Source organism: Cryptomeria japonica, chromosome 6 (genome assembly GCF_030272615.1).
Source record: "Cryptomeria japonica chromosome 6, Sugi_1.0, whole genome shotgun sequence".
Lineage (NCBI taxonomy): Eukaryota > Viridiplantae > Streptophyta > Pinopsida > Cupressales > Cupressaceae > Cryptomeria > Cryptomeria japonica.
In genome coordinates, this window is record NC_081410.1 from 272,168,416 (window position 1) to 272,180,203 (window position 11,788).

The 11,788-nt window shown below is 37.4% G+C and overlaps 1 protein-coding gene across 2 annotated transcripts; it reads right to left on the reverse strand.

Annotated features, from left to right (window-relative positions):
* Positions 1-7,896: 7,896 nt before the first annotated feature.
* On the reverse strand, positions 7,897-11,352 carry LOC131062613 (pentatricopeptide repeat-containing protein At5g39350). Of its 2 annotated transcripts, none has more exons than XM_057996316.2 (2): positions 8,334-11,352; positions 7,897-8,135 (listed from the first exon to the last, which is right to left on the reverse strand). In XM_057996316.2, exon 1 carries the CDS (start codon positions 11,163-11,165, stop codon positions 8,727-8,729), a length of 2,439 nt encoding a protein of 812 aa, XP_057852299.1. In that variant the 5' UTR covers positions 11,166-11,352; the 3' UTR covers positions 7,897-8,135; positions 8,334-8,726. The 2 variants fall into 2 exon arrangements, with proteins under 2 accessions (XP_057852299.1, XP_057852300.1); XM_057996317.2 differs by having other exon boundaries at positions 8,240-11,352.
* Between the last annotated feature and the right edge of the window lie 436 nt (positions 11,353-11,788).

Consider the following 11,788-nt stretch of genomic DNA (forward strand, 5'->3'; position numbering starts at 1 on the left):
ACTTATATTGAGCATTGTTCTTGTAAAACCAATACTTGTGTAGAGCAACATAGTGTGGTTATTCCTCCTAGAATACTCACAGACAGAAGAGATTGAAGTAGGAATTTGTTCTAGGTGGTCTAGTGAGTTTTTCACACAATTAAAAAAAGATAAGTACTAAATTATTTATGGAATTATTAATTGAATAATAAATTTGTTTTTGATTACGGGAAAATCAAGTTTTGAAGGGACCCCGAACCCTTTACAAAGGAACCATAAAAGATAAAAGCATTAAGAAACTAAATGGGACAGACAACAAAAAAACTAGCAAAGTGCTGGGCAAAAGCAAGCACAAAAGACCAACACTACCAGCAACAACCAACAAAAACAGAAAAAAGACAAATTACATTATGTTTTTAAGGGCATTAGCCAATTTCTCGCTAATCCCTTGCATTTCTTTGATATTCTCCCTGAGAATTGGGATTTCCTTGGAATAAGCCAAGGCAGCCTTTTTCAAGCTCGCCTAGTCGTTTTAGCCGCACCTCCAGGAGCACTATCCACATTCCCAGCCTCCATAGAAGCCTCTTCAACATCAAGGTCCACAATAGACTTGGTAGGGCTGGGACCATCAAGGTATTTGGCTATTTCCTCCATGTTCCTGGTCGTAGAGTTGAGGATCTCTGGAATCAAAATCAAGAACTTCTTCATGGTAGCCTTCCCTTCCTCTAGCTTGTTGATCTGAACTTCCAGCTTCTCCACCTTTTCGTCCATTTCCTTTTTCCATTGCTCTAGGTTGCTTTCACCTTTCTGTCCTTGCTCTTCCTGATGTTTAGCCTTGTTGCACCTATACTTATTTTTTATTAATAAAGCAACGTTAACTAGGGCGTTGACCCTTAACATAGCCAAGACTATCAATTTTACAAAAACAACACAAGGGTGTTGGCCCTTAAAAAACACAGCCCAAAGGCAGTAAAGGAAACAACAAAACAAGGATAAGTGAAAGTAATCTATCAAACCTGCAACAACCCAAAACCTAACTCAAAGATGGGGAGAATCATCCGAGCCAAGGCAAATTTGGGGGAGGGGGGAAGATTTTCCCTTTTGCCTGCAACGAACCACGGTCTAGGCAATACTATCATTAAGACCATCAAAAGAAGGCCTGGGCGGGGAGGGCCCCATAGAGTTATTAGTCAACAACAACAACAGGTTGTTGCAGCAAAATGGCAGCAGATTGCTATAGCAGAGCATCAACAGGATGCTACAAAAGAACAACATTGGGATCAGATTTGGTAGGAGTGGATCAGTGATGTTGAGTAGGAGCAACAATCATAAGGCCATAGGAGGCCAATTCAGTAGCATCAATGGGTTCAATAGGAGCTTCAACAATAGTGAGAGGCACTACCTCATCCTTGGAGGAGTCATCATCCACCAGAGAGGAGTCATCAGTATTAGCAGCGTTGACTGTCAAATGATCAGCAGTAGCGTCCTTCCACCAAGTAGCAAAACTTTTGTGTCGAGAGAGAGAATAGTCTGAAGCCAAGTGACCCAAAGAGAAGCACCATTGGTAGCGAAATCGGAGGCCCTCAGTCCAATGATTGAGTCCAAGGCTTGTCCCCAACCATAAGAACCACATCCCCAGGGAGAGGCTTGGAAATATCAATATCGATTAAAATGCGAGCAAAGGTAGAGTGACCTATGGAGGACATGGCTTCATCAACCTTCAAGAGTCGGCTAATAGAGTTACCAATGGCCTCATAACAAGAGTGCTCCAAAAAATGAGGAGGAAGATTCGGTAGGCGAACCCAAACTTGACGCACATTGAGTGGTTCGGTGAGGGGGTTAAAGGAAGTTGTCCAGGGTTTGGCAGAGAGAGAGTGATCTCCCCAAGCTCACAGATTGCCCAAAACCAAATCACAATCGTGGGAAGAAGTAAAAGCAGCAATGTAAAAGCCGTTAGCACAAAGGAAAAGTTCAATGCTACAAGCAACCAAAGGTTTCCAAGAAATACTCACCCAATGATGGATATCCAGAAGAGAAGGCCAGGGACCCATAAATCTACATACCAACGCAGTGCGCTGGTAGTAATCAATATTCTCAGCAACTTCTAGACCATAGACAACCATAAGAGAGGTCTTGGCACAAGGAAAAGGGCAGACCCCCTTGGCAGTATGAGCAACAGAATGAGCCACATGAACAAAGCTACGCCCACCAACAGAAGGTCTAGAAACCTTAGAACCCGCAACATTGGCAGCAGTAGCGGTACCAGATAGAGAAGCTCCAGTACCCACGACATTTTCAGCAGAAGGGAGGGCAAAAGCAACACCCAGCCAAGAGGAATCACGAAAAACCTGGACACCAAAGGGCGTGAGTGTAGAAAAACCAGGCAAATCCCTATGGGGAACGAAAGCATCACCATTCACCCGTGGAGCATCACACCTAGAGAGAAACACTGGCAGGGGGAAGGGAGATGGCAAAAGGCTCCGTGACAACAAGAGCACCCGCATCACTGCAAGTAGCGCCAAGGTCCACGACAGGAGGGAACACCGCCATGGCAGAACACTGTAGAGAAGGCTCAGAACGGTTAGCACCATGCCTTCCACCGGCACATAACACCCCAGACACCTCAAATACACTACTAGCAGGACCAGAGGGCGTGAAGCAAGCAAGGGAAGCGGTTGCAACGGTCGAGTTGTAGCCGATAGCGGGAGCGAGAGAGGGCATTTTGAATTATCGGGCTATTGTGTTTTTACCTATACTTACTTGTTTCCTTTAAAGTTCATGAATTAAATCGTTATGCATCTCTAAATCTGCATATAAATCTATATACTACAATAATATGTTGCATATTAGAAATTGGGAATTAGTTCGGTTACACTTTTTTATGTGCAATACTAGACTTATTCGTGTGCATTCATATTTTCACATTTTATTCTTATTCCATTATAGATATTATCTCTTTTTCATTTTTCTTGTTTGTTAGCAATGCTTACATATTTTGTTCATATAATCTCCCTCTTCTACTCTTCCCCCTTTCACTCATGTATCTTACGTGAATTCACATCCAATTTCCATATCCCCCTTTAATTTCCTTTATCGTGATTTTGACTTAATTATAATTAGCTTTCATTAAATTCACAAACCAACATCACCTAATTTTGTAATGTAATCCGTGTGACTATTTTATAATTATTATTTATTATTTATGACAATGGATTTACATTCAAGTTCTTATTCATGTGTTTACATGTGCATATACTAAGCTTATTCCTATGCTTTTATATTTTTCGCCTTTTATTCTTATTTCATTATAGACGTGTTCTCTCTTTCATCTTCCTTGTTTGTTATTGATGCTTATTTTGTTCAAACAATCTCCTTTCACTCTTCTCTCTTTTGCTCTAGTATATTATGTCTTTCACATTTGATTTTTGTTTACCATCCCCCTTTTCTTTCTCTTATTGTTGTTGTGAGAAAATATGAGGAGAGACAAACAAAAGTTAGAATAATTAAAAACTTGATAATATGTCCTTAATTTCATATCAAATACATTATATATTTATAGAATTCTCATATCCTATTCTATAAAAAACAACCCAAACAAATTTCCTATTAATATTGAGTTATTTTTAACAACTCAATGTGTACCTCTATTCTAATAACCTATTAACAAACCATGTGACATAATAATATTAAGTTGTTTCCCAATAACTCAATATTATGACATTTATTTAAATCAACATAAACTTTAATTTTCTAACACCTATGTGAACACTAATTCCCAACATCCCGCCCTCAGTGTGAGCATGGGGTGAAAGTACATCACAATACTTGATGACTACACACGGTAGCTCACCAAACAATATAAGGTAAGAGTAAGGACATACACATCTACTCATATCAAGCAATAGTGGAACTAGCCTCACTACGCTTAGTGTACTTTCATCCAAGGATAGGGACAAACACATCTACCCATGGAACCAAGGATAGGGACTAACACATCTATCCAAGGTCACGTGTCAAGTTTGGATAAGGACAAACACATCTATCCAACATCAAGGTTGTGAATAGGGACACACACATCTGCTCACAACAATTATGATTGGGGACACACACATCCAATCATAATCACCAATGATTGTGACTAGGGACAAACAGTTCCAATCACTTACACCATCTTGCGAATGGGGACAAACACATCCATTCACAAACAACCAACAATAATGATTAGGGACAAACACATCCAATCACTTACATCATCATGTGAATAGGGACAAACTTATCCACTCACAAACAACCAACAATAGTCATTAGGGACAAACACATCTAGTTAGTTACATAAAAAGCTTGAACACCAAGCCCTTGTTGTCACATATGCAACCACCATTATAGATCATTGCCACTCTGATCACAAATGATATGAGATAGTTTATGCTACCACTTGAAAATTGATCTTGGCTTTAGTCATTTTGGCACAAACAGTTTTGTCACTAATGCAATTCCACGACCTTGTCGCTAGTGACTGGCGAGAGGTCACTGAATGTCCTCTAGCATCTATTGCCTCCATCCTCCAAATAGTTTACTACTTACCAAATTTGTCTTTTGAGACCCATTTCATCAATTGTGAGGAAAGAATGTATCATCCTCCCTTGATGTGAAAAACTTGTTAGATACCACTGATCATACACTCCACTTACAATTTAAATGATCTTATTTTTTATTTTTTCATATTTTGACATGAAAAGTAAATAACCCTATTGTAATATAACTTGACTTTGATTTGAATACTAACAAAATATTTCCACTCTTACTTCAAAGAAACCATAAGCTATAGCAACATTTACGATGAGGTGGACATGGCTTGGTAGGAGCCACGTCAAACACAGGGCTTATTGATGTCGATATTCCATGCAAGTCTAGCTGGTGGAATACATACCAAAACGACACCAAGGAAAGAGATTGAGCCAAGAAAGTTAAGTCCAACCTTGATCTTCCACGGATCTACAATATTACTGCTCATTACAACAATTTTGAACAAAGGAAATTGGTTCGGATACTATGTGAGAGACAAACAGAAGCTTTGATTATTCGTCTTTAACTTCATATCAAATAGGATTCTCATATCTTATTTTATAGGAAACAACTCAAACAAATTTCCTATTAATATTGAGTTGTTTTACCTCAATTCTAATAACTTATTAAGAAGCCATGTGACATAATAATATTAAGTTGTTTCTCAACAACTTAATACTATGACATTTATTTAAATCAACATAGACTCTAATTTCTAATACCTATGTGAACACTAATTCCCAATAGTTCTCTCTTTCATCTTCCTTGTTTGTTATTAATACTTATTTTGTTGAAACAATCTCCTCATTTTGCTCTTCCCTCTTTTTCTCTTATTGCTTACCATCCCCTTTGCTTTCCCTTATTGTTGTTTTAAGTTAATTCTAATTAGCTCTCGTTTATTTGCACACTTACCATGTGCCTTCTTTTCCTTGAAATTGGTTTTTGTTATATATATCATATATTTTTTTGTTTCTTTTTCAATTATAAACCTTCTTTCCAATGCATTTTATGTTATGTATTTTTGTCTCACCCCTCTCTTTCTTGTGGATGTCTAATTTGATTTTTCATTTTATATTTTGGGTTCAAGTAGGTACATCTCCTCCCTTCCTATTTTGTTCTTGGCTATTGGGTCACCTCTTTCCCATACTCTATTTAGGGAGTTTGATCTACTATTTATCATTTTAATTTCTCATCTCGAACTCTGCATCTTATGAATGGATTGTGGAATATGATCTAAAACGTTAATGAGAAAAATGTCTATACAATCAAATCCAAAAGCTTTCATAGATTTCAATGACAATATACTTGCTCCTATTCAAATGTTCTATATTATTATAATATAATGTATACATTAGAATATTAAATATAATTTTTGATACTCTTTTACTTTGGTGTGATATGTGATAGTTACAAGTGATTTAGCTTTTATAAGAAGTAAACTAATTCATAACAATTTTCTTTTTTTATTTTATAAATTGAACGCACTCATTATTAAGACTTGGGGTGACTTAGAATTGCATCTTTCTTAATATTATCATAACACTACCAACTGCATTTGTATGAGAAGAAATAAAGTTCATCATTCTAGATTTTTTCAAAAACCATCTTTCACATCTTTCATTGTATATCAACACATATGCTTATGATAACATTCCAACATTTTCTCAACAACCAACCCATGGAGGAGCCGGATAACCAGAAAAAATAGGAGGACAAGGAAATGGAAACAGAGTTGAACAAGGATAAGGAGGATACGAGCATGGAAAAGGATAGAGCTAGTGATGACATGAATACTGGTATGCTTATCCTGGATAAGCTTAAGAACCAGTTTGATGCTCATCTAGGTTTCGATAGATGGGTTTATGAAAGAAATAATAAAATGGAAAAAAAAGGCTAAACATTTGGAAGAGCAGGGACAGAAAGGTGAAAGCAACCTAGAACAATGGAAAAAGGAAATGGACGAAAAGGTGGAGAAGCTGGAAGTTCAGATCAACAAGCTAGAGGAAGAGAAGGCTGCCATGAAAAACTTCCTGATTTTGATTCCGGAGATCCTTAACTCTGCGACCAGAAACATGGAGGAAATAGCCAAATACCTTGATGGTCCCAGCCCTACCAAGTCTATTGTAGACCTTGATGCTGAAGAGGCTGCTACTACGGCTGGGAATGTGGATAGTGCTCCTGGAGGTGCGACTAAAAGGACCAGGGCGAGCTTGAAAAAGGTTGCCTTGGCTTCTTCAAAGGAAATCCCAATTCTCAGGGAAAATATCAAAGAAATACAAGGGATTAGCGAGAAATTGGCTAATGCCCTTAAAAACATAATGTACTTGTTTTTTTTTCTGTTTTTGCTGGTTGTTGCTGGTAGTGTTGGACTTTTGTGCTGGCTTTTGCCCAGCACTTTGCTGGTTTTTTCGCTGTCTGTCCCATTTAGTTTCTTAATGCTTTTATCTTTTATGGTTCCTTTGTAAAGGGTTTCGAGGTCCCTTCAAACCCTGATTTTCCCGTAATAAAAAACATTCCAACATTTTAAAACCGGCTAAACAAAAATTGTTAGCTATATGAGTCATGAGTCTTTGATTATTATGAATTGCATCCCCTATTATAAATAATTTGATATGAAACAAATATAAAAATTCAAGATTCTTAATGTAGTTGTAATAAGAATTGTAAACAAACTTTAGATGTGACATATGGAATTTAGACTTCACTAGCATTTGCTAGGCATGCAGCTGATACACAATTATTTAATTTCTATACCATCCAATAGAATTTTAACCTTTTAAATCATTTGATAGGTTTGTCACACAATTATTCAATTCCTAAAGAATCAATTTGACCATATTATGAATACACTTGTATATTATTTTATTTCTATGGGTATCTCTCATTGTGTTTGTCTAAAATTCTTATAGCCCCAATGCTTATAGTTCCTCTTGTTTCAAACAAATTGTCACTTTAAAACTTATGAAATGTCATATTTAGCGCTCCTTGAACCACCTTTGAACCCTCATCTCATTAGTAATAATTTATATATCTCATCATGCACAACTTTGTAATACTATGAATGTGAGATTACAATGTAATATAATTTGTGATTTTTATTATAAATAAACAAATGTTATCCTCTTATATGTAACATCAATATATAAACTTTATTATGCAAATTTTTCAAGCGGACAATACATATCTGCTAATTACAACATAAACACAATTGGAATTTTATTTTTCACTTCGTATATAAATAATAATAATTTATTTCAAACTAAAACAATACAAAATCAAATCAAATTAAAAGTAAAAAATATTTATGAATCAAAAACAAATATATTAGCTATCTCACCGACCTTAGGGATGTTGAGCAACAATAGAAATACCTAACTATAGATGAGACAAATATTACATGCAATCTGAAATGTGTAATTTAATTTCAAATGATCGACAGGCAAAAATATAATGCAATTAATCGAAAGAGAAAAATTATACAAAATGGCAAAAGTTGATTGAGAGCTCTACTTTCCCATTTCGTGTTGATCAAATGACTTTCCATTGCTTTGTTTTTCCCGTTCTCCACGTTCTCCAGCTATGCAAGCTTCCTGAAAACAATTCAATAAAACATCCATGTTATCATAAAACAACAGGTCTTTGACAACATCAGAGTATATAAGCAGTGTTCTGCATTGCACTCGATGCATCTAACCTTACGAAGTCTACAGCATTGTCTAGATTGCCAAACACTCAGGAGAAAAAGACTTCCAATTAAAATAAAAAATTCTAGAAACTGATAATAAAACCTTGTCCCTTCATAAATTCTGCAAGTCTGACACTCTGTAAATTATTGTGGTGCAAGCCTATTTTTCAGATTGCTTCATTTAACATCACCAATAATCTCTGCAAGAAGATTGTCCCTGCTTAAAATGATTGAAACGGTCCCCATCTCTCACAACAATTCCTCGCGCGCCAGTCTTGGAGATACATTTCATGTCAGCGTGGTGATCAGCACTACTGAAAGATTCTTTGCAACTCTAATGGTCATTCTAGGGTGTATGCTTAACAGACCAAATGCAATTGCCACTTTACACCATGGTGACCGAGATCTAATTATTTTTCCTCCTCTTCCACATCATCAAGTGAATGTCTGGAATCCGGAAAATGCCCTGCTGCCTTCACTCTCCAAACCAAGTTCTCTAACCTTGCATAGATCTCCTGTGTCTCTCGGTGTGATCTGAGTCTACAGAAAAAGCATGTACCATTTTATGGTCTTCAATCCAACTACATCCAGGGATCTTTTTAATTCCCCTATCTTTCATCAATCTCCTTACCATTTGAACCTCATCCCACATGCCCACTTCTGCATAGATGTTTGAGAGAAGAACATATGTTGCAGCTTTTTGGGGATCCAAATCAAAAAGCATAGTTGCTGTAAATACTCCTAAGCCTATATTCATATGTGATCTACAGGCAGCAAGAAAACACATCCACACAACCGTCACAGGTTTAACTGGCATTTTAATGATAAAGTTTAGAGTGTCTTCTAGATGGCCAGCGCGGGCAAGAAGGTCAACCATGCACACATAATGATCAATTGTAGGTGTAATGCAATAAGGATTACTCATATGATAGAAGTATGTACAGCCCTCATCCACTAAACCTGCATGGCTGCATGCAAATAAAACACAAGCGAAACTTACATTGTCAGGATATGTTCCAGATTGCTTCATTAATTCAAAGGTTTTCAGGGCATCCCAGCAAAATCCATTTTGTGCATATCCTGCAATCATGGCATTCCATGAGACTACATTTCTTTGAGGCATTTTTTCAAACAGCTCACGTGCCTTGTCTATGCTTCCACATTTTGCATACATGTCTACGAGGGCACTTGCAACTACAACATCTGAAAAAAATCCTCCTTCCATTATGCTTTGATGCATGTCTATACCCTGTTCCAAAGCTCCCATTTTGGCACAGGCTGGAAGGATGGTGGCAAAGGTTGCGGAATTCGGCTTTAAACCTGCCAAATGCATTTGCTTGAACATTTCCAAAGCATTTTCCACAAATCCATTTTGTGCATATCCTGCGATCATGGCATTCCATGAGACGACATTTCTTTTAGGCATTTTGTCAAACAGTTCGCGTGCGTTGTCTATGTTTCCACATTTTGCATACATGTCTATAAGGGCACTTGCAACTACAACATCTGACAACAAACCGAAGTCCGCTATGCTTTGATGGATATCCATACCCTGTTCCAAAGCTCCCATTTTGGCACAGGCTGGAAGGATGCTGGAAAAGGTTGTGGAATTTGGCTTTACACCTGCCAGTTTCATTTGCTTGAAAGTTTCTAGAGCCTTTTCAACAAGCCCATTTTGCGTATATCCTACAATCATGGCATTCCATGAGACCACATCTTTATGAGTCATTCTGTCAAACAGTTCACATGCCCTGTCTATACTTCCACATTTTGCATACATATCTAGCAGGGCACTTGCAACCACAACATATAACATAAATCCCCCTTCTATTATGCTTTGATGGATATCCATACCTTGTTCCAAACCTCCCATCTTGGAACAGGCTGGAAGGATACTGGCAAAGGTTGTGGAGTCTGGATTTATACCTGCCAATTTCATTTGCTTGAAAGTCTCTAAAGCTTTTTCAACAAACCCATTTTGTGCATATCCAACAATTATTGCATTCCATGAAACCACATCTCTTTTAGACATTCTAACAAACAATTCACGTGCCCTGTCTATGCTTCCACATTTTGAATACATGTCTACCAAGGCGCTTGCAACTACAACTTCTGACGAAAATCCCACTTCAATTATGCGTTGATGGATGTCTATGCCCTGCTCCAAAGCTCCCATTTTGGCACAGGCGGGAAGGATGCTGGCAAAGGTTGTCGAATTAGGCTTTACACCTGCTAATAGCATTTGCTTGAATATTTCTAAAGCTTTTTCAACAAACCCATTTTGTACATAACCCACAATCATCGCATTCCATGAGACGGGATCTTTTTGAGGCATTCCGTCAAACAGTTCACGTGCCTTGTCTATACTTCCACATTTTGCATACATGTCAACGAGTGCAGTTGCAACTACAACATTTGACGAAATTCCTCTATCCTTTATGCTTTGATGGATGTCCATACCTTGTTCCAGAGCTCCCATTTTGGCGCATGCTGGGATTACGCTGCCATATGTGAACCGATCAGGTAGGAGATTTGTTCGTTGCATTTGGTGAAACAGTCTGACTGCCTCCTGAGGATAGCCATGTCTTCTGTATGCCGCAATTATGGTATTCCATGAGCAGACATCGGGCTCTTTCATTTGGTCAAACACTTTACGAGCATCAACCAAAGTTCCGCACTTGACGTACATGTTAATGAGGTTATTATGAACACTTGTTCGTGTAGCAAATGCAGATTGCCAGTGAGCGATGAAAGAGTGGACATATTTTCCTTGTGAAATCGCGTTGTTGAGAATGCAGGTCTGCAATAATTGAAGGTATGTATAGGAGTGTCCAGAGGGGTTGTGTGTGGTAAGCAGAATGTGCAGGGCTGCCTTCACTTGGCCCTCTCTACATAGCGCTGCGAGATTGAGATGAGGAGTTGATGGCAATGCCATTTTATGATTGTACTTGGACCGCGGAAAATGAGTCTGATTTCACAGCACATCATTTTGTTAAATTTAAATAACGCAAATAAATAAGTCCGATTTCCTCATCACTGCATATAGCTGCCAAACAAAATCTTAATAGTCAAATTATTTTTGTATGATGTTGTCTTCAAATTCTGAAGTACACCATAATTTTTTTGATAAAGAGAGCACCTTTCTTTGTCTTAAGAAATTTGTTGTTTAACATATTGTGCATTAAACTTGGCAAGGAAAATAGCTAACTATTTGGCTAAGAAATGTGCTGCTTTTATTTCATTACTCTCATTCAACATGGCAACAAAAAATAGCTAACCATTGCAAATGATACTATCATAAGTAAGCATCATATAATATCAAGTTTTGATATATATATGTTAAAAAACTCTACAATTTAGTACAGTGTTCAAATTGTTCGTTTGATATAAATATTTTTTTGTTTTAATAGACTTGTTGGCATGCCCAAAAAGGGGAATTGGTGTTGATCGGTTTAGTAATTTCGGCATAAAAAAAGGTCATAATGTTCATTGCTCCATTAAGTTTGGTTGACATGTCAAATAACAACTAACTTTCAAGAAGTTAGTCGGACCTTACCT